The 22,895-nt window shown below is 49.3% G+C and overlaps 1 protein-coding gene across 1 annotated transcript in view; it reads right to left on the reverse strand.

Annotated features, from left to right (window-relative positions):
- The window catches only part of COL6A3 (collagen type VI alpha 3 chain), a 75,151-nt gene that overhangs the window by 26,196 nt on the left and 26,060 nt on the right, over positions 1 to 22,895 (reverse strand). The window contains exons 6-24 of the mRNA XM_070422468.1: positions 22,076 to 22,675; positions 19,840 to 20,400; positions 17,486 to 18,094; positions 14,937 to 15,542; positions 12,935 to 13,549; positions 11,214 to 11,813; positions 10,269 to 10,606; positions 9,576 to 9,654; positions 8,496 to 8,641; positions 7,050 to 7,142; positions 6,584 to 6,637; positions 5,651 to 5,722; positions 4,814 to 4,840; positions 4,662 to 4,706; positions 4,492 to 4,545; positions 3,980 to 4,042; positions 3,323 to 3,388; positions 2,863 to 2,916; positions 350 to 385 (exon numbers count right to left, since the gene is read on the reverse strand). Of these exons, the coding sequence (XP_070278569.1) occupies positions 350 to 385; positions 2,863 to 2,916; positions 3,323 to 3,388; positions 3,980 to 4,042; positions 4,492 to 4,545; positions 4,662 to 4,706; positions 4,814 to 4,840; positions 5,651 to 5,722; positions 6,584 to 6,637; positions 7,050 to 7,142; positions 8,496 to 8,641; positions 9,576 to 9,654; positions 10,269 to 10,606; positions 11,214 to 11,813; positions 12,935 to 13,549; positions 14,937 to 15,542; positions 17,486 to 18,094; positions 19,840 to 20,400; positions 22,076 to 22,675 (4,718 nt within the window). The remainder of the gene's footprint in view (positions 1 to 349; positions 386 to 2,862; positions 2,917 to 3,322; positions 3,389 to 3,979; positions 4,043 to 4,491; positions 4,546 to 4,661; positions 4,707 to 4,813; positions 4,841 to 5,650; positions 5,723 to 6,583; positions 6,638 to 7,049; positions 7,143 to 8,495; positions 8,642 to 9,575; positions 9,655 to 10,268; positions 10,607 to 11,213; positions 11,814 to 12,934; positions 13,550 to 14,936; positions 15,543 to 17,485; positions 18,095 to 19,839; positions 20,401 to 22,075; positions 22,676 to 22,895) is intronic.

Below are 22,895 nucleotides of genomic sequence, written 5' to 3' on the forward strand. Positions count from 1 at the left end.
ACAGGTGAGAAGACTAAGACACAGAGACATTGTGACTGCTAATGACTGGATAAGTGGGCATGTTGTGAACGAGATGCCCAGGAACTGCCTCCTCCATCAGTCTTTTTCCCTTCATCCCCCACCCCCGACCCTGCCCCCACTGTCAATCATTGTCACAAGTTCATTAGAAGAGGCCAAATTTAAGGAGCTAGGAAGAGGTGGTAGCTGCTGATTGAGCTACAAGCCTTGATGGTCAAGGAGAGAGGAAGTTTTAGCTCGTGGGTGGGAAGTGGACAGGAGGACAGTCCATTACAGCACATGGTGAGTTACATTGTGCTGACGGAGAAGAGGCGCCAGCTCCGAGGCTTACCTTAGCTCCTGCCGGTCCCCTTCGGCCATAGCCGCCCTGCAGGAGAAGTCACACACACCGTTAAGGGAGACGGGACCAAGCCCAGTCTTTGCCCGACTTAACCCACACATTCACCTGCCACCCACTGTGTGCCAGGCCCTGTCAGCTCCAAGGAAACTCCTTCCTGCCTGATCTCAGTCAAGCTTTGCCTCCACGCTGCCCTGTTAGTCACCCAAGTGGAAGTTTTGAGAATTACTTCAGACCTGCCAAGCAAAATAATGACTCCTGGCTGCATAGTCCCAGCCAATTTCAAATAAGGAATGTGAAAGGGGAATGTCAAGCTGTCTATTTTTCTACCATTTTTTCTGACTGTCGGGAGAAGTCATCATAATACGTTAATTATCATGGAAGGGAGTCCCGGACTCTCCAAGCCCTGCTGGCCAAGTATAACAGATCCTCTGGTAGGTGAGCAGCCAAGGGCACATGCGTGAACCTGCGAGCCCAGGGGTGCTTAGCTTGGGCTCATGTCTTGGCAACATCTGCCTCTATGCTCCAGGGGTGACCTTCAGTCCAAATAAATGTGGGATCGCTGAGTAGGTAATCTGCTAATTCCCCCATTGTGATTACTTCCTCTGTGGTGGGGAGGTTTGGGATGGGAACATGGGAACGTCCTGGATAACTCTTTGCAAGGTGAGGAGTTGTGTTCTGGAGACTGTAACAACCAGCGGTTACTGGGCTTGACCGATTGCTGCATCACCCAAAGACCAGTCTCCACTCCCAACAGACCAGCCTGGGATCTTCTGGGACAACCGTTTTTGCTATTATTCACTGTTGTGGCAGCTTCTTTGATGGAAGACTTGGGCCTCCTTCCATGGACAACATATGGACAAGTCGGGGAGGGGTGGGGCCAGGCCAATCCTCCAGGGTAGCAATCTGGCTGGCCCCTCCCAAAGGGTCCAGAGGCCACCAGTGCTCAATGACTCATTGCTCAGGCCAGAGGCAGCCTGTAGAAGCCCTGAGGGGCGGTGTGAGGAGCAAGGTAGCCCCACAGAAGGATGCGCTTTGTCTGGACCTGGGCCCGACACAGTGAGGTCCCAGGGAAGGAGGAGGCCACACCTCCAGGCCTCACCCTGCTGCCAAGGAGGCAACTGAGTCCACAAGAGCCCTCAACTATATCGAATCCAAACCCAAGTGTCCACCTGTGCACAGAATGAAAACGAATTGCATGCATGACTGTCTGTCACGAAAACCAGATTTGGCCCTGCTCACCAACAGGTGCATGGCACATTGTAACAATTAGGTAGCTTCTCGTTGCTTTTTCATTATATAGCTCAGCAGCATTATTCAAAAATAATACTCAGAACTATTAAGAGAGCATTTTCAAATATTAAGTCTTCTTCTGAATTTTAAAAGCGAAATTATGCCCACAGCATGTCATCTGACTATGGATGAGAGTCATTTCTTCTGAAAGCCCTCACGTCACATGCTCTCTCCAACCGTCCCACAGCTCAGCCCTTAAAACATCGCTACCACTGGGAACCGGCTGCACAGCCCCAGCCAATCTCTGAGCAGAGACATTGCATCCTGAACTGGCCCCTGAGGATTACAAATTCCAAACACTCTTCCGCATATAGCGACCATCTTCTCCCACCTCAAGCTCTGAGTACCCCTGGGCCCTACAAGTTTCCAACTACTTTGTGTCCCTTTGGCTTTAGGTATGAACTCGTCAACAAGAACAAAGATTAGGCATTCAGTGAGCTACTGCAGCTCACATTTCTGAAGTGTCTTAAGAAGCCACTGAGAGCCTGGCCAGTGTGGTTCAGTGGTTGAGCATCAACCTATGAACCAGGAGGTCACACAGTTCAATTCCCAATCAGGCACATGCCCAGGTTTCAGGCTCCCTCCCCAATGTGGTGCATGCAGGAGGCAGCTGATCAATGATTCTCTCTCATTATTGACGTTTCTATTTCTCCCTCTCCCTCCCTCTCTGAAATCAATAAAATATATGTATTTTTAAAAGCCACTGTGAGATGCAATTCTCTAGAAAACAGAGTCTAGTTTCATTGCTTGGGTTCCAGCAGAACACACACACACAAACACACACACACACACCATCACACACACCATCACACACAAACAGTTATAAAACCAACAAGCATATGACTCCGTCAGCCTTCCTGCCCTCATTCCCTCACTTGTCCCAGATTCATGCTTCATTTGGATCTTTTAAATATTTAGTGGGATAAAACCTGGCCAAATTTCCTACAGCAGTAAAGATAATATTTTTAAAGCGTCTGTTCAGTGTGTTTTCTGGGATGGGAAGGAAGCAGGTCTGGGGGAGGGAGAAGAGACGGAGAATAGAACAAAAGATAAGAATGAGAGATTTCTCTAAGCAGCACGACTTGGGTGACAATAGTTTCAGAAATTTCTTAATAAAAAGTAGCTGAGTAGCTCTGCCCCAGGCAGGGTTTGGGGGTTTAGGATCTAGGTGGCACCCTAATATCAGGGATCCCACAGCCCTCAGAGACACTCACGTCCTTGCCGGGATCGCCAGGCCTTCCAGGCACGCCGTCTCTCCCAGGGAGGCCCTGGTGTGGGAGAGAAAACAGCGTGAGATTCTCCTCTGCAGAGAAGAGCGTCTAATGCGGCAATACTGCCCAAGACACCACGGGAGATGGGACTGATATACAGTGGGGGTCACCCAAGTAACTTTGTGGCTGCATCATGCTCAGGCGCATTGCCACAACACAAGCCTCTGGCTTGACAAGCACTTTCTGTGAACATCTAGGGGGGCCTCTTGGAAGGGTTGCTCCATTCCCCGGCAGAGACTTCCTTCACGGGGACACACATGGGCTTCGGGGACCCTCTGCTCCCAACCTCTTAGGTCTACAGCCTGAAAGGCCACTTCCATGGCCTCTAGGCTGGGGACGGGCCCGTGTGGGTTTTGTGTCTTGGCCCTCAGCACAGGGAGTCGAGGAACGTGAAGCATCGTACCATGGGCCCAATGTCTCCGGTTTCTCCTTTGGGTCCTCTCTGCTGGCTGTCCCGTCCTGAGTCACCCTGAAAACAACACAGGTCGGGGAATGAGCCTCGTGGGCAGGAAAAGACACCCTAAGTTTGCTTTAGGAAAAGAAAGGTGTTTGTAGCTTTTCTCATCTTTGATTCTGTAAGTGCAAGCAAATGACTATCCCTGAGCCAGGCTTCTGTCCTCCTAGCAGGACAAGGCAAGAGGCCCAGGGCACTGTCCTCCCTGGGGCTAAGAATGATTGGCAGACCCACAGTCAGGGCCAGGGAGGGTGGGATGGATGCTGTCTGAATGGGATCTGTCCACTGGGACTGGTACAGAGCTTTGTATTCATGTCCTCACTCATATTTTTCCTGACCACCCGGTCCAGCTGGATTAAAGAGTCCTGAGACCACATTTTAGGGAAATCCTCATGTCTTCCCAGGACAGGCCTTGCAAACACTTATCTCCACAGCCACACAGCAAACACGTCCCCAGCAACCCCAAAGGGAGGGGAAAGGACAAACCACATTTTTATCAACAAGTTTGAAAGCAGCATCAAAAGTAAAATTCCCCCTTTCAGCCCTCTGTTCCCACAGCCCTCTTCCCCAGACTCAGGTCTCAAATTGTCCATGAGGAATTCTTACCGGGTCCCCTCGAATTCCAGCGTCTCCTCGTTCTCCTCTGTCCCCTTTAGGTCCTTTGTCACCCTAACAAAAAACACATGTGGAGCCTAACCATTAAATAGAATTACACATTTTTGTCTCATCCTTAAAATCCCATTCTTCAACTCACAAGTCTTAAATAGGCCAATGTCAAGCATTTTCTCATTGGTCATGAAGGTAAAATGACTTCCAAATATTTATGATTTGTTCAGGTAATCCACAAATATTTATTAGGGACCCCCTCTGTGCAGACACTGGGATTTATTTACAACAAAACAAATTCAGTCCCTGCCCTGTGAGACAGTCTCCAAACAAGACAATATAATGTAATCTGTCACAGCCGCCAGGGACATAGGGATGCCAAGGATGCAGCCCCAGAGGAGGTCAGGGGAGGTCTCGGAGGAAGTGGTCTTAACATACATCAGTGAGAGACCTGGTCCCTTGGTGACATGTGTTTAGTTCCTCCATCCCAGAAGCAGTGGAAATGCACCTACCCTTCTCCCGGGATTCCCTTTCTCTCCGGAAGAACCAGGCACGCCTTTGTCTCCCTGCCAAAGACAACGACAACACGTCATTCCTGGCACAGCGGCTCCCAGAGGCTGAGTACAGTCCCTAGAATCTTCAGGACCAAAGCTGCTAGGACTCAGAGCACAAAGTCACTTACATCTTCCCCGTCGAGACCATCCAGTCCGATTTCCCCCAATTCACCCTGCGAGGGGACAAGACACACAGGTGAGCGTAGATGGCCTTCAGACAAAGAAGAAATGAGAAATGCTGGGAAAGTTTCCAATAGAAAAAGGAAAACAAGCCGAGTACCTTCTCTCCTGGGAATCCTCGAGAGCCCTAGAAAGTAAGGGAAAGAGGACACATTAGCTCCTTTTGGAGGCTGGTCCCTGAGCCACAGGATAGCACTGCCCCAACCCCAGTGAAGGCCATCTTGGCTGAAAATTCAATATTGGAGATTTATTTGTTTGGGTTGTCTTCTCACCATCGCATGGAGGTCATAAAGCTAATTTTCCTGGACCTGGGCACTGGGTGGTTTGGCTCCTTGGCCAGGAGGGTGGTCCCTGAGAGCCAGGGGCCGGGCCCCAAGGCCCCTCTGTGACTTTGCAGTCTGGTGACCTTCCTTTCAGCACCTGCTCTCAAACTTCAGCAAATGGAGGAGAAAGTTCATCAGCCCTTGAATCCAAGTATTTCATGCAAAAGACTGGCGAGTGCAGTGGTCTCTCCCTTTCTTTTGCTGCCCTATCTCCTTGGCTCCTCCCGGGGTCCCGGGGCTGAAGCCACGGGCACTGGCCTTCTCCCCGCCCTGGCCCACGTCCTGTCTGTCCTCGTGATGGTTTCCTGGCGGCTGCCTGTTTCCATAGGAAACTATTTCTGCATTCCCAGGCTCCCTTCCCAGTGCAGCCTGCGCTCTGAACCCACCAGACTATGGGCTGCCTTCCCAGGAGAGGCCCCAGCAGCTGGATGCTGAGAGCAGAGAGACCCAAGCACCATCCTCCCACAGGCACTTAGAGAAACTGTCCACTTCTGCACGTGCTGCTGACCCTCCCCTCCCCAGATGGGCTGATGCTGTGGTCCCCACACGCATCCCCGCCCCCGCCACACACACACACACACACACACACACACACACACACACACACACTGTACCTTTATTCCTCTCTGGCCGGGGCAGCCCTGGAAACCTTGAGTGCCATTCACACCAGGAGGACCACGTTCACCCTGTCAGGGGAGACAAAGGTTTCTGGTCATCATGTCTCCACTGGGCCCACAGCTCAGTGAAAGCTCTGCCTTTAAAGCAGATTTGCTGCCAGGAATGCTGCCTGAGCCGAGGGACCCCAGTATCCCTGCCCCCCAGGCCCGGTGCACAGCCTCCCTGGAGGAAGGGGGCCGCCACGCACCAGTTCTGGGTGGGACCTGGGGCCCCTAGAAATGCTTGGCCCTACCGCCCCTCTGTGTGGCCCTGGCTCCTGGCTCTCCAATGAGGCTGTTCCCAGCCCTGACGCTGGCACTGGGATCTGGGACCCCATGACCTCACCTGCTCCCTGTGGGGCCCTTTAATTCCAGGGCTGGGACTTCTTCCAGGGTCTCAAAGCCTCTCAGACCATGTCTGTCCCTGGTACCATTTCCCAAAGGCTCTATACATCCTCAACTGGGCCCTGAGGCTATGGACCATCCAAACCTTCTCTGGGAGACTTCCCCTAAAGGGCACCACCCCGATTACAGCCTGATTAGGGTTCTCCTGTCCTCTGCTCCCACCCATTCCCATCTCTGCTTGAGTATCGGAGCTTAGCAGACACTGAATATGCCAGAAACGGTGGCCCTCTGCCTCTGAGGCACTAACCCCGCCCTGAGGAACGGAAGGAGTGGAAGCCCGCGCTCCATAGCTACTCCTGTCACACTTGGGGCATTTGGGGCATCACACTATTTCCATCATGTAGAAATCTGGGTAAAGATGCTGAGGAAGTTAGAAGTTAATGTCTTCTCAGTGAGATAACCAAACAGATTGTGAACACTGAAATCCAACCCCAACAAAGGACAAGGAGTGAATAACAATTTCAGGAATAAAACAACTTCACTTACGGGTCCACCCTCGTCACCAGGATAACCTCGGTAGCCATCTTCTCCAGAAATACCCTAAAACAAAGTAAATCGGTTCCTGGGTTAAATCCGTGGGTTTTGAAAGGGTCTGTTCTATATGTAAGCATCTCCCTGATCCCCTTCCCTCCCCGCAGTAGAGCAGTATTAAAATTCAGCATGGCTTTAGGTGCTCCCCTGAACTTAACAGTTTTCTATGCATTATTTCAATGAAATTATTCTTTCTAGCAGGATCTTTAAGGGTCCTGATCTACCCAGAAATCCTGTCCATTTCCTGTAACTGAGGCAGATGCTGAGCATCCCAGCTGACCGTCTACAGTGAGTCTGCTCATCGGATCTTCTGTCCTATAACCTGGGGCCCACCTCCCTCCCCTTCCCCATCTCTAGCCAAGGTCAGGATGGACTTCTGAAATCCAGCCTCAGGTATAAGAAAAGGACAAAGCTGCCACACCTTTGGCCCGATGCTGCCGATGGGTCCTCGGTCTCCCCTTTGTCCAGAGCATTTGCAGGGCACCCCACAGCAAGCTTTCTCAGCGATGTTGTCCTGCCAAAAAGTAACAAAAAAGTTCAAGTCTTAATAAGCCTCCAAAAAAACATATATGTGCCCTAAAGGTCAAGATCTAATGTGGATTCCACGGTGAGATGCAGGCACCCCCACACAACATTCACTCACAGACCAGCTTAGTGGCTTAACCATCAAGATGGGGGAGGGAAGTTACTAATAGGAGACAAAAGAGCAACCAAAGTAGAATAAACCTTATTCACAATGTCACCTCAGGCTGGGCCTTATTTCTAGAAGATTCCAACATACATAGTCAAGTTTCAAATGGCAAGCATAACTTGTGTATTTTTAAGCTCCAAGGAGCAAAACAAAGGAATTGCAGATGGTCAGGTCAGAAGGTGGTTCCAAAATGAAGATCCATATGCTCTTCCTCAGAACCACGGTCAGAGTCATGGACTATGGCGCCAGCCTGGAGCAGGCCTGGGGGCAGTCTGGTGTGGGCAGACACAGGCAGTCCTGCCTCTAGCCACAAACACACGACTCTGGGTCACCAGTGCCTCTATGGCCCATCACACACCCTGGATGCCCCCTCCCACCCCAAGCCCGGACTTCGCATGGTGAAGCGCAGACCCAAAATCCATGTCCATCTGCTAAACCCATGGTGGTCAACTGTGCTTCTGACAATGAGCTTCCTAGTTTTCACTGTCTCCCACATCCCAGACTCATCCCCTAACTCAACGTCCTTCCACCAGTTTTCAAAATTCCTAATTTCTGTGCTGGGAAGAAGACAGAGAGAGGGAGGGCAGAGTCCATTCATCCCACGCCCCACTGCCGCCACCACCAAAGGACCTCAGGGTCAACCACTCAGCCCACATCTCCCAGGGGCCCCACCCACACTGCCAAATCTCCGGCTGAGAGAGGCTGAGCTCCTGAGGGTGAGGAGCCCCAATGGCGCCTTCATTTGCTCCACAGGAAATTGGAAGGGACGGCAATCAAAGCACTTCTCCGCCCAAAAGTGATCCTCCTTTCCTGCACATTCTTGTTTCATCGTGCAGGCTTTCTGAGGACACTTTCTGTCTGGGAACGGGCAATCTCAACCCTTTGCCTTCTCAATAATTAGGCATGAAAACATTCAGGAAAGGGAGCCGAAGAAATGCCAAGGCGGCAACATCGCACACCTGGGCACCCGGGGCCCAGCTCGTGGCCCCTCCAGCTCCCAAGTATCTCCAATTCCAGGACTCATACTTGTTATGGCAACAAGGCAGGTCCCAAGCGTATTTAATGGGTTAAATCACCCACCCAGAAGCCCCTCTCCCATCTCCCTGACTTCATTGTCTTGAGAAGCCAAACGCTGTGGTATCTGCACTGATCTGTGTGTGGAGACGTAAACCTCACCAGCTGCTCCGCGAGCTCGTAGTCCAGGTCCAGCAAGTTGAGCCTCAGGGGCCTGTTGTACGTGAACCCTCGCCCGAACTCCAGCTGCATCAGCTGCTCCAGGTTGGCCACGCGCTCCAGGCCCACCAAGATCAGGGCTCGGACACCTGCAAGGGTGGGCGTGTTTCCAAGGGCTCGCTGGGGCCCTGAGAGCCACAACGTCTTTTGAGTTGTTTTTTTTTTTAAAGAAAACATTAGTATATACTTTGCCCTGTAACTGAACCATGTTTAATCAAGCTAGTCAACTACTCTGAAGTGCTTGGAACTCCTCAGAGCAATGGTCTCAGATGTGTCAGTAAGTCAACTGGTTAATAAAAATACAGGAAGTGACACCATGAAGTGTACGCATAAACTCTCAAACTCTGGTCCTACCTCACACAGGTATAATGTGGAAAAAATTAAAAGTACCACATCCCCCAAATCAGGTAGGAGCGTTCTTATCTCCATGGCTCGGGAAAAAAAACAAGCAATACACAGAATGTTCTTATGATAATGTATGCTTCGTAAGTCCTTCTTAACCCCCTGGTGTGGACATCTACTTTTTGGTAGTCAGAGCTACCAAATTCCAAAGTCATGGACAGACAAACATTACATCCGGTAATAGGCACCGCAGCTTAACCAGTCACCCTAATTTGGAAAGTATGCTGTTATTTACTTTCTATTAAAGTATGTGTTTACTTCATGCTGTAGTCTTGTGGAGCTGTGATAACTGCAAACTGCTACAAAATTAATCCCTAGTTTATGGGATGTGGCTAAATGAAGCAACTCTTCATGTTCTTTTGCAATAGCACCATGCTTTCTAGATGTTGCACCACCTGAATGAGTCTGAAAAGCTGCGGGGCCCGTGCCAGGACTTAGTCTGTGGTATGTATGGCATCCTTGGTAGCCCCTTCCCATAGCCCCAGGCAGGTAACTGAGAGCCAAGATGCCAAGGAGGCGCTCGCCCCAAGGACTCGGTAAGCAATTCCTGTCTCCCCAGCAGAGCAGTGCATCTGCCTCCCCCACGTCTCCACTTCCCGTTTAGAAAGCCCCGGAATCTACCTTCTTGTCGAAGTTCCTCCGACGCCTTTTGTAAATCAGCCAGATCTCCGTCCACCCCATCAGTAAAATGAATGACCACCTGAAATTAAAGGATGGGGGTGTCAAACTCCAGCCAAAATTAAAAAGAAGCATCACAGAGCCTGGTAAGGGAGCTTAGCCGGTTCAAACCCCTCATCTTACAGTTGAGAAAACTGAGGGCCAACCACCCCATGTTCATAGCTCTCTGCTCTTGTGCAGTTAGTCAAGTGGAAAGTGAAGGGATTGCAGTGGTTGATTTATTCAAAAATGCAAGCAGCGATGAAAATAAGAACAGTTATCTCACTCTCCTACTTATGTGATGTCGTTTCTAGAAATCGTGTGTGTGTGTGTGTGTGCACATAATAAATACATATGTATGTACACACCGGGAGAGAAATATGTATGGAGAACAGAACTATTTAATGGGTAGGACTATAAATATAAATTAATCACAAATTAAAGTTATTCAAGCTTAATTTCTGATTACGAGGATTTTTTTAGAGCTTAAGTAAAATTATAAAAACAAGGGAGAAATCACACTTCAGAATGTCATGAGTTGAATACAGGCATGAGCAACCCATCAAATGTGAAGAGTGTTTAGGGGACAACAAGGTGTTCTTCCTGGCGAGGCAAGTCCAAATATGGCACAAGAAGCTGAACATGGGCCCTGCTCACCTTCACACTGTCGGGCGAGGACTGCCTGAACTTGCTCTGATAGGCCTTCAGCGTGTCCGCAGTGAGAACGTAGGGGTGCTGGCTGCGCATGTTCCGGAACTTCTCAAACAGCTCCGGCTGGTACTCGGCAAAGTCGAAGGCCTCCACAGGGCCCGAGGGAGTGTTGGCCACCACAGACACCCGCACGGTGGGCATCTGGCCGCCACTGCAGCTGAGTCTTTGCATCTGGCTGATTCTATTCAGGATGATGTCCACCTTAGACTCAAGGCCTTTCTGAGTCACAAAGACATTCTGATCTCTTGAACCATCAAACCCCAGAATCACATCCAGATTACAGGCTATAAAGGGAGAAAGCAGGCAATGAGCTCTGAGATGGGCTGCACAGGTGAGTTCAAGGTACAGGCACAACCCCAGGACATGAGCCAGACGTCATGCTCAAGGGCAAAATGAGATCTTCTATGGATGACCTTTGAGAAGAAATTAGACCAGTCTCTCTCACAGGGAACACCGGTGCTGACAGTTAGGAACCAGAACAGTAGGCCATTTTAATCTGTTTCTCTTTTCATGATATTAATCAATTTTGGCATGACATATAGTTGCTGTTTACATGCCTCCCAAGTTCCTGAACATGAGAACTCAAATACTCTGGTCTCACATAATTCATATAAGAAGGCTACAAACAGAAACAAGGGCCATCTGAATTATTTGGGGGATTAAAGAATAGGGAGAAAAGGTAAATCTTATAAGGGCATGAAAGGCAAGCTTCCACTCTTTAAAGAATATCCCAGACCTGGCTAGGTGCCCACCAGGGCCCCACCCTCAGTGAGATGAGGAAATGCCTGAAGTGATCAATGCTTAAGGAAGCCACAGGCCAGCGCTGGGGACCTAGGTCACTAAGTCACATCAACAAGACTGGATGGAAAACGTGCTCAGGAAAAGGATTACCTTTGGAAACATCCGTCACCCCCGGACACAAGATCTCATTCATGGCATCGTCCAGAGTTTCCAACACCTGCTCCTTCAACTCCGACAGCTCCTGGATGTTCCCCACACGGAAGGCCGTGGCGCTGTTGGATGCAATCTTCCCGACCTCCACTGAGTCGATGTTTCCCAGGCCCACCGCAAACACTTTGACACCTCTCTGGGTGAGTGCCAGGCTCGCCTCCTGAGCGTCCTCCATGGACTTCCCGCCGGTGATCACAAACGCGATCTGAGGGACCCGCTGATCCAGGCGGCTGCCTGCCTCCGGCACGAAGTGATTCAGCCGCAGGTGCTCGATGGCCACCTTGGTGTTCGCGTGCCTCCCCCCTTTGTAGACCACCTTGTTGATGGCATCGATAATCTGCTGCTTGGTGGAGAAGTCCTTCAGGAAGAACTCGTCGGTGGGGTCAGAGTTGTACTGGACCAGCCCCACCTGGATGGAGTCGCCCTGTCCATAAACTGTGTCCACGATCTCAGACACGAAGTGGAGCACCTCCTGGAAGCTGCTCCTCTGGAAGTTGATGGAGCCGTCCAATAGGAACACAATGTCTGCTTTCTTTTTATCTAAAAGGGGCCAGAATGAAAAGGAGGAGAACTTTGGTTTCCATAGTCACGCATTAATAAGCAAACTATAAATTAAAATAATTGACATAAGACATTCCTGTAACTCATTCACATTGAACACCTTAGCTCAATCCCATGCCTCTACTGCTTCTTTTTTTTTTTAAATATATTTTATTGATTTTTTACAGAGAGGAAGGGAGAGAGATAGAGAGCTAGAAACATCGATGAGAGAGAAACATCGATCAGCTGCCTCCTGCACATCTCCTACTGGGGATGTGCCCGCAACCCAGGTACATGCCCTTGACTTGAATCGAACCCGGGACCCTTCAATCCGCAGGCCGGTGCTCTATCCACTGAGCCAAACCGGTTTCGGCGCCTCTACGGCTTCTTAATTCACAGCCCTCAACACATTATGCTAAAGACAAGAAGATAAAATGATAAATCACTGAAACAAAAAGGCAAGGACTCAAGAACTCATGAAACTGAGTCCCCATTATCCCTTACTAAATGGTACTCTACTATGGATTCAGTGGTCCATGGCCTCAGGTGTTTTAGGAAATACCATCGAACACTTTCCTCTGGTCAAAAACAAAGGATGACGTCTGACAGGAGTCAGGGGACATGTGCTAGAGGCAGAGCAAGGAAAGGCTTCAGATACAAATTGGAAAATGGAAAGCAGGCCCCCTGCCAGTATGCTGAGAGCTTCGTGGGACCCTGCTGAAAATCAGTGGCATTTGGGGTAATTTCCCAATTATATCAAGTGGTCAAGATCAGAGCAGAGAAGGTCATAGATTGGCCAATTTCAATGATGTTGTCCTATTCTGAGAGCCAACAAGCCTGTGGTTACCCCTCAATGCACCTTCATCGAACCTTTTAATGGGGCTACGTTAGCCTCACGGAAGCTCATGGAAGTCTCATGGAAGAATCAGTGACCATATGCTTTCTGGGATATTTCCTTCTACAATTTCAACTGTTTATTATTCTGGTATTTACTTTCTAATACTATCTGCAGCAACAACCCTATGAGATGAAAATTATTCAAATAAATGCTACTATTTACATTTCTCAGTTGAAAAACAATTGATGTCATACTCTACAGTCATGGGTTCCACAGTTCATACCTGTCCGAGGGGGGGAGGGTATGTCCACTCCCGGTGGTGCAGGTGTGATCCCCGAGGGTCCTAATGAGTACACGATCCTCTCTTCTACACTGGGGAGATCTCTGAACTCTCGCACTCTGAAGACCAGGCTGGGGTAGCCAGTGATAGCCTCCAGCTCCAAGCTGTCAATTTTTCGGTCTCCGACCCCTAAACTCACAATCCCTGCCTCGCGTATCAAAATTGAAGGCCTGGAAATGTCATCCTGGGATTTTCCACCCAGAAACAGAACCAGGTGTTGGGGCACCCCGTCTTCTCTCCGGCTCCCAGCAGACTTGATAAAGAGATTTTTTGCCACATATTCCAGAGCTCTGCCGGTGTTCAGTGGAGACCCGCCTTTGAACCTCAGGCGGCGGATGGCATCGAGCACAGTGGCCTGGGACTTATGGGTCTTCAGTTGGAATTCCGGGAAGACATCATTGCTGAACTGCACAACCCCAATTCTCACTTTATTGGGGCCAACGTTGAGCCTTCGGACAATCCTTATGATAAAGTCTCGGATGTGTGCAATGCCTTCAGACGTCACACCGTCGGAGCTGTCAATGAGGAAGACAATGTCGGCAGCATCGCTCTCGGCAGCTGGGGAGAAAAGAAGAGGAAAACTCAGTGCGTGGCTGGCACCCATCTGTCTTGATTTCTGCCTTTGTTTCTGAGGTTTGTATTGTATTCTGGACTTGGCGTGGTGTTGCACCATAATATTAACATTAAAACTATCACCCGAGTCATCGGTGTTTATTTCTTGGACTTTTTAAAATTAATCATTAAAACTGGGCCTTTTTCACCTAAACAGTATCCACTTCTTGATATATTTTAGGTCTCCAAGACTTTCTGAGTTTATTCGATTTTAATTTTGGCTTTGGGGTCTGGGTTACAACTAATTTCTAAAATAAAAGCAATATTTAGAAACAAATTCTGGAAACCATAATCTACAGAGTCATGAACTGTTACCACATAAAGAACTGAGATCATCCAGACCAACATCCTTGTTGTACAAGAAGAGAGAGGCAGCTGAGGTCAAAGGTCCTCTCCTCATCCATGGTCACCACTCAGCTGCTGACCACTCAGGTAACCCCAACTGTCCCCCAGAGGGCCACTACAGCTCCCCAGGTGTTACAGTCATAGTATTTCTTTTTGCTCACATTTCTCTAAGGTTTATAGAAAGTTTTTATTGTCAATATTACTGTTCCCACTTCTTTACTTTACATGAGTCCATTTTTAACTATAAAACCAATCAGAAAACTCTGTTTTCCTCTTAGTTGGAATTCTAGGTACTTCTTGGATGTCATGTATTAAACTACTAATATGTTTCCACTCCACAAATTCAACCTGTCTTTTGCTTCATAAATCACTGGGCTACTTATAGTGGAAACAGCACAGCAAAAGGTGAGCAAGTCATGGAATTGAAACGTTTATACTGAGAAAGAGGAAATCTCTCCTGGCACACACAGCCAGGCCTCAGAGAACATCAACACCAGGGAAAGCCACACTGTGGCCACCATGGAGCAAGACAAAAATGAGGTCATGCTGGAATCCTATGTAAACACTGACAAAAAAGAAGACAAAAATAACCAAACACAGCTCTATCCTGGCTCATAGGAATAACCACTGTTTCTTTACCAATTAGAACTTTAGCCATAAGATTTAGCAAGACACCCAATCACAGAATTACTTTAATTTCTTAACAACATCTGATCCTGGCAAAGTCCTACTTCCTTAAGCTTTCCACAGACTCACCTACCATAAGCCTGAGACCTATCAGAAGTCCTTTCTAACACTGAGCTATCCCGTGGTTCACCATCCTGTGCATCTTTCCTTCTGGCCACAAGCAATAGGCCCAAGTGGCTCAATCACAGGTGTGCCTTTATTTTATTTTAACTCATCCTGAGGACCATGGATCTTTGAGCCTGTTATTTTTTTTATATCGAAAACACTCAGAGAGAAGCAACAACAACACATTCAAACCCACCGGGAGGAGGGTAGGGAGTGCGGGCCAGCATCTGCTGAATCTGCTCTGATGTCAGGGTCGTGATGGGCGTCAGCAGCCTCTGCTCCAGGGTGGGCAGCTCCCGGAAGGTGCTCACTGAGAACACGTACTCAGGGCTCAGGGAAATCTTAACCAGCTCCTCTTGGTCTGCACTCTTGGAGATGGTAAATGGTGCCACGCCATTCCTCTTGAGCTCTGCTGCCGCGTCGTCCACCTCATCCCCGGATTTTCCAGATGAAATGAGGACCAGGAACTGAGGAACGCCCTCTTCAATCCGGCTCCCCAGTGGCCTCTTGAAGATATTTTTTGACACATACTCCAGTGCATTCCCAACGTTGATCTGCCGCCCGCCCTTGGGCCGCAGCCGCCTCACCGCATTCTGCACCTCCTCCTTGCTGGAGTATTCATTGAGCAAGAACTCCACATTGGTGTCCTCACTGAACTGGATGACTGCCACCCGGGTCGTGTCAAAGCCCACGTCCAGCGAGTCCACCAGCTTCTCAATGAGGGTGCGGATGTACTGAAACTCAGGGCTAGCACGTAGGGACCCATCAATGAGAAAGACCACATCCTTCTTGCTGCCTGCACCTGCGAATCAAACCGAATCAAACCATGGGTTTCACCTTCGTTGGCACCTAATTATCAGCATTAACAAACCACCTCCCAGGTTGTCATGGAATCACCACGGGCAAAATATCCTAATTCTGAGTCCTAGCACAGCAATGACAAGTCAGGGAGGAGAAGAGGAACCAGCAAAGGATAAGGAAGGGTAACTGAGGGAGGCAGAGACTAGGCACACAAGACACATGTGTAGATGAAGTGGGGATGGTGTTTCGGGAAGGAGGGGGCCTCAGCAGTGACAGCAAAATGTCACTTGTGAATTGCCCATGGGTTGGAGGGGCCTTGAGAAGAGCGCTCTGGGTGGAGTGGCGAGAGTGAGGGGCAGAGGGGTGGGTTCAGAGTGGAGTTGTAGGGAATATAGGAACTCACCTAAGAGGAGACTAAGGCGCTGCTGGAGGGGATGCAGGGCACCGGGAGAGAGTGTTTGACACAGAGAGAAAGCAACAGGTTTGAGCATGAAGGAAACCACCCTTCCCATCCTCAGTGGAGATCAGGAGACGCAGGAGAGAGAAGAAGCAGATGAGCAGGTGACAGGAGAGCCCGGGAGCAGAGGCGGGTCACCACGGGCACAGGAGGGAAGCTGAGATGGGGATACGGTGCTGGGATGACCACATGGTGCTTCTGGAAGTTCTTTCCAATTTACTTACATTTCTCAGTGAAATGGGATTTCAGCCACCATCTCAGACTAAGCTGAGAGAGAAGAGCATAGAGGAAGCGGGTAGGGAGAAAAGAGGAGGAAGGATATCGTCACTTGAAAGAGAGGGAATGTGAGTGGGCAGGAATCCTGTTATTATAGAAAGATGGGCTTGCGCTTCTGGTAAAGGAGCCGCATGTTCCCAGTGCTGACATTTCCAAAGGGCGCTCTCGGGAACACTGGCACTGCAGCCGCGCTGTGCAAAAGGCTCTGGCCCCACTGCGCTGGAGGCACCACGCACATCAATTAGGGGGGAAGCTCTTTCCCTTTGTTTACCTCACTGATGCATACTTTCATCTGGTGTCAAACCCTTTAGAACATTCCACGTGCTGCGCTCTGCCCTGGACACCAGCAAGGAGAAGCTGACTCCCACTCCCTCGCACTGTGTCCATCACCCTCGCCTCCCTCGTCCACCCAAAGGCAGGTGTCCTGCATCCCACTTTTCTCACTGGCTTTTTCTCCTCCCTTCCTTCCCCCTCTCTATGCCATGAGGCCATGGATGGTGTCCTGTAGAACGTGAGCCACAAGGAGAAGCCATGGTTGTCTCTCTACCACTGTGGCCATCCCCATCCAGGGGCCCAGGGAGGACAGGGCCCTGCTGGGTATTTTTGGAGGGGGTGGCCACATCTCAATCCCCTTCCTTCTCAGCAGCCAGGCTCCCATCATTTTCTAGTTTATTGTAACCAGGCCTAGGAAAACAGATAGGAAGGAGGGTATAGGGTAAATGCCGTCACACAGCCTGGTGGCCTTCCTGCCAGCTAAGACACTTCTCAACACCAAGCAAATTCAAAAGCAATCCTCACACTTTGGCTCTGGAAACACCAACATCTCAGAGACTGTGTTCCAGCTTGACGAAGAGCCTGTGTTCTAAGCCCCTCCCTGGTCATGGAAGGCTGGACCTCCTCCGGTCAGCTCAGAACCACACTGAACTGCTGTTGTCAATGAGGTGGCTCCGCCCTTTGAATACCTACACAACAGCCTTTATGCAGAGTCAGAGCACCTGCACTGTAAGCGAGACACATGCCCTTCCTCAGACTTTGGCCAAAAACATGAATCTTAGCATCTCCCCAAGCCTCTACCATTTCTGAGACCAAACGAGGTTCCTAATTCTTCGTGGAATTAGGTATAAATAGAGGAAACAAAATGTGCAGGCCACAGTCCAAACAAGTAGCCCCAGATGTTTCAAGGAACGATGATCCAAGAGTCCCCTCCTTACCTGGCCTTGATGGAATAATCAAGTCTGGCTGCAACCTCCTCAGCTCTTCTCTGGTGAGCTGGGTCACCCTCTGGGAGATGTCCTGCTGGACGTTCTCCAGCTGCGTGAAGGTGGGAACAGCCACGGCGAAGCCTGGGATGTAGGAGATGGTCTGCATCTCCGTGATGTCGGCGTTCCCGATGCCGATGCCGATGGGCACAGCCCCGCCCCTCTTCAGGACCACGGAGGGGCCTCTTACGTCATCCCCGGACCTGTCTGCTGTGAGGACGATCAGGAGCTGGGGGACGCCTTCTGCTATCCTGCTTCCAGCAGAGCTAATCAGGATATTCCTCAGGACAAAGTCCAGGGCGGCCCCGGTGTTGGGGGTCGGCCCTCCCAGCAGTGCCAGGCTTCGAATGGCATTGACCACACTCTGTTGATCCATGTATGAATTCAGGTAGAACTCGGGCCTGGTCCGGTCACTGTACTGCACCACGGCCACACGGACTCGGTCTGGGCCCACATCCAGGCTCTCCACCACTCTCTGGACAAAATCCTTCAACAGAGAGAAGCTGCTCCTGACACCTTCAGAGCCGTCGAGCAGAAACACCACATCCTTTTCAGCTGAAACTGGAAGGAAGACAGCCCAAATGACTCACACAGGACATGAGAGGGACAGTTTCCTACTGATGGTGGTGGGCTGAAGAACGTCTGATTCAGAATCCCCAGAACTTGACTTTGGGGACGTCCTTATAGGTGGGAGACAAGAGGATCAGGTTTAGAGGAAGAAGATATGAGGATGGAAACAGAGGTCAGAGAAGAGAGAAGGCACTACGCTACTGGCTTTGAAGCTGGAGGAAGGAGCCGCAAGCCAAGGAATGCAAGCGGCCTCTAGGAGCTGGAAAAGGCCAGGAACCTCCAAGAGGGACACACTCTTGCTGACACCTTGATTTCAGCCCAGTGGAACTGGTTTTGTGTTTCTGACCTCTGAAACTGTCAGAGAATTAATTCCTTTTGTTTTAAGCCACTCCACTTGTTACAGGAGGAAACAAACTCACCAATTTATATAGATAGCCCTTTCATTTTAGAATTGTTCAAGGCTTGAGCAATAAACTTTCAAAGGTGTACTCAAGAAAAACACTGAGGGCTAGAGAGATCTGGATGGAAGAGCCTGTATAAACAATAACATTTTATACATGGGCAGTTTTAAATAAATTGCTGCAAGTCATAGTGGATCAATAGGGAAAAAATGTAATCCAGATGTCTGGGTTATAATCCAAAACCAACAGTGTGTGGGACCAATAGTCAGTGTAGAAACTCTAGATTCTCCGCTTTTAATCAAAAGGATTGTAAATGAAATTAATTACTCTTTTCATTGCATTTGTATCAGCAAATGGAAAGTGGTTAAACACAAAGGCATGGTACTGTAGATGAAACAGTTTCATGCAGTGTGTGTAGTGGGAATGTATCTGTCTCTCATCCTGCCTCATGTCCTTAGTGTAGGGAATGAATACTAACACAGGGACACCCACTTAAAATATGATGGAGGGAGGGAGCAGGATATGAAGATGAAGACTGGCTTAACTACATTATAACAAAGTCATGTGGCTTTTATTATGCATATAGTAAAAATTATGTGTCTTCAAAGGATTTTTAACCACTAATATGTCTAAATTTTTATCATGTATCTTATTGTGAAACTAGATGCCCAATGCATGAAAATTTGTGTACTCGAGGGGCGGGGGCGGGGGTTCCCCTCAGTCCAGCCTGCGCCCTCTCGCAGTCTGGGACCCCTTGGGGGATGTCCACCTGCTGGCTTAGGCCCACTCCCCAGGGGATTGGACCTAAGCTGGCAGTCAGACATCCCTCTGGCAGCCCAGGAGTCCTCAGGGGATGTGTCGGACATCCTTAGCACTGCCGAGGAGGTGGGAGAGGTTCCTGCCACCATCGCTGTGCTTACAGCCATCAGCTCAGCTTGTGGCTGAGTGGAGCTCCCCCTGTGGCAGCACACTGACCACCAGGGGGCAGCTCCTGCATTAAGCGTCTGCCCCCGGTTGGTCAGTGCACGTTATAGTGACTGGTCATTCTGCTGTTAGGGTAAATTTGCATATTACCCTTTTATTATATAGGATACTCTCATGTCCTTCAAAATAATCACCCTGATTCTCCTGTTTTGCCCTAAACAGCAGTTACAGAGTCTGAGTGAGGAAGGAAAAGTCATATTTCATTGTTTCTACAGAAATGATCGTTAGTCTTCCACCTTCCCTGGAAACCCAAGGACGGCTTTGATCTCAGGACCTGGAGCCAGCAGCCCACCATCAACCCACACCCTGGAGAACTAAGCTGCAGGCCCAACCAGAATTCCTATGCCATACCTGATGAAGGCACTGTTTTCAGGAGATTCACAATCTGTGGTTGAAGTTCTCCAATCTTGGGAAGTGACTCTGCAGCCAAGATAAAGGCGGGGGATAGTACTATCTGCTCTAACTGGGCAGGGTCTGCGTTCTTGGCCTGTAACACAAAAGGCACCACCCCTCTCTCCTTCAGCGGGCGTGCCGGCCCTTCCACACTATCAAACGAGCGTCCTGCCACCAGCAGCACCAGGAACTGGGGCACTCCATCCTCTATCCGGCTCCCGGCAGACTTCACATAAATGGATCTGAGTGCATAGTCCAGGGCATAGCCCACGTTGAGGGTTTTACCAGTCTTGATTTTCATTCTCTTCACGAGATTCAGGATTTCAGGCTTGTTCTGGTGCTGATTAAAATGAGACTCGACCCTGACATTGTCGCTGTACTGAGCCACTGCAATTCGGGTCCCATCTGGCTTCACATCAAGCTCATCGATCACCTTGTAGAGAAAGTCACGGACGACATGGAACTGGCCCACAAGATTGGCTGAGCCATCAAAGAGGAAAAGAATGTCTCGCTTGCTTTCTACAAGAAAAAGGAGGTTAGGACACCATGAGGTTCAAGAATTTAACAGGCACCAAACTGACGTCAGCCCAGCACCACCAGCATTTGGTAACAGGAGTTCACGCAATTCATCTGACGATCACTGTACCAACAAGGGAGGCAGAACCCTCACCGCCTGTCAGTAAAACGTCTGTTTCGGCCTGGCTGGTGTGGCTCAGCATCAGCCCATGAACCAAGAGGTCCTGGTTTGATTCCGTTTGGGGCACATGCCCGGGTTGCGGGCTCGATCTACAGTAGGGGCGTGCAGGAGGCAGCTGATCGGTGATTCTCTCTCATCATTGATGTTTCTATCTCTCTCTCCCCCTCTCCTTTCCTCTCTGAAATCAATAAAAAAACATTTTTAAATGTCCGTTTTAAAGCAGTGCATACTTGCAAAGGACCAGAACAATAAGCAGGTCCACCCAATCTGAAAGCTTCTCAACAGAGCGAGACAAGGACAAGCCCACGGGGTTCTATTCTTGCACCAGGGGGCCATCACTCTAGGACAGTGATGGCAAACCTTTTGAGCTCGGCGTGTCAGCATTTTGAAAAACCCTAACTTAACTCTGGTGCCGTGTCACATATAGAAATTTTTTGATATTTACAACCATAGTAAAACAAAGATTTATATTTTTGATATTTATTTTATATATTTAAATGCCATTTAACAAAGAAAAATCAACCAAAAAAATGAGTACGTGTGTCACCTCTGACACGCGTGCCATAGGTTCGCCATCACTGCTCTAGGAGAACAGACAGTGTTTTCAAACTATAAACTAAACTATCAAACATGTGGTCCTTATTGTCCTTTTGCCTAAAAATTGACCTATCTCTAGTGACAAAGTCTGATGTGGTTTAATTACACAAGAATAACTGAGTTGACACATTATCAGCTGACAGGTGTCTGTCATTGCTCTGTGGTCAGGCAGGCTTCTGTCACTGCTTTCCAAGCTGCTGTATTTAGACAAGAAAGGATGGCCGCCCATATGGGGCTACAATGGGTAACGTGAACATGATTTTCAGTTCACACAATGGGAATTCATTCGATTAGGTTTTGGTTGTCTCAGTCTTGCTACCTGTCCGTGTGATGTCAGCTGCAAGATCCAGTACTCCATATCTCACCACCAAATTAATTTGCAATAAGAACAACTATCCAGACTTCCTTTGGAAATTGTGTTACTGTCACATAAAGTGGCTGGCTTTGTTGGGATTACAACAAATAATTGTCTAGATACAGCAGATTTTGAACATAACAAATAAAAAAGTCATATAAAGAAAAGAACTGTGATTTCTAACTGACGCCAAGGCATCCTCATGTGTGACAGGAAACCCACCTCTGTCTATCTACACCCTTTCATTTCCACCTGGATTTGCACCCCAGAATCTTCACAGGCATTGGGGGTGGGGGAGACAGCTTTTGAATAAAGGGTGGGATAAGATGCAAGGAATGGAAGCTGAATTTCCTAAGCTCACTTTCATCAATGAACACCCTTTAGGTAGAGAATATAAACTTGCCGGTACAGTGTCTCAGACCCCCAATCAAAATATTCCAACCAAAGGGAGTCAGTTGAGTTTCTAGGGTTCACCATGCTCTTGAGTTCGGGTTGGGCCACCTGCCTGCCAGGGGAGGGAGCCCCGTGCAGTGGGGGAGCTTTACCTGGCTGGGTGAGTTGCACCTCCTCCACACCTCCACTAACATATGTGGTTAGGGGCTGAATCAGCTGCTGCGGCAAAGCTGACAGGGAGCGGAAATCATCCATGAGATACACCAGGCTCGGGTTAAAAGCAATCTGCTCAAGCTCGGCCTTATCCGCCTGGTGAGCTCCCACACAAAAGGTCAGGACGCCCTCTCGGGCTAGTGCATTGGCGGCTTGCAAATAGGAGTCCTCAGACCGCCCTGCTGTGAGCAGGAGCAAGAGCTGTGGGACGTGTTCGCGGATCCTGCTGCCGCCAGCTTCGATGAAGTGGTTGGCATGGACATAGCGCAGGGCGGAGCCCGTGTTCAGGCCTGACCCCCCCTGGAGCTGCAGCTGTCTCAGGTGAGCAAGCAAATCTGACTTTGTCTGGTACGTGTTTAGGGAGAACTCCGTGACCGGAGTGTCACTAAATTGCACTAAACCCACACGAATACTGTCGCTTCCAACATCAAGGCTGTTAACTACGTTCATTACAAAGTCCCGCACATAAGGGAAGTTGGTCTTTCCAACGTTGAGCGATCCATCCAAAAGAAAGATGATATCCCTTGGGTTTACGTGAACTGCAGTGAAGCACAGAAAACAAAGTGAGACACACACACTCATGTGTGCCCGCAACCGGTGCACACATGCCAACACATAAGACACAAGACATCAGTGACGCAAAGCACATCCATCTGGTAAAATATGGCAGAGGGGCACATATTTTCCTCCATGGCGACTGGTGCTATGAGGTATGTCCATAGCCAAGTTTATGGGACCAAGTTGGCTCACAGAGAGACA

The sequence above is a fragment of the Myotis yumanensis genome, unplaced genomic scaffold (genome assembly GCF_028538775.1).
Source record: "Myotis yumanensis isolate MYYU_CA2020_CCGP unplaced genomic scaffold, mMyoYum1.0.hap1 SCAF_8, whole genome shotgun sequence".
NCBI lineage: Eukaryota > Metazoa > Chordata > Mammalia > Chiroptera > Vespertilionidae > Myotis > Myotis yumanensis.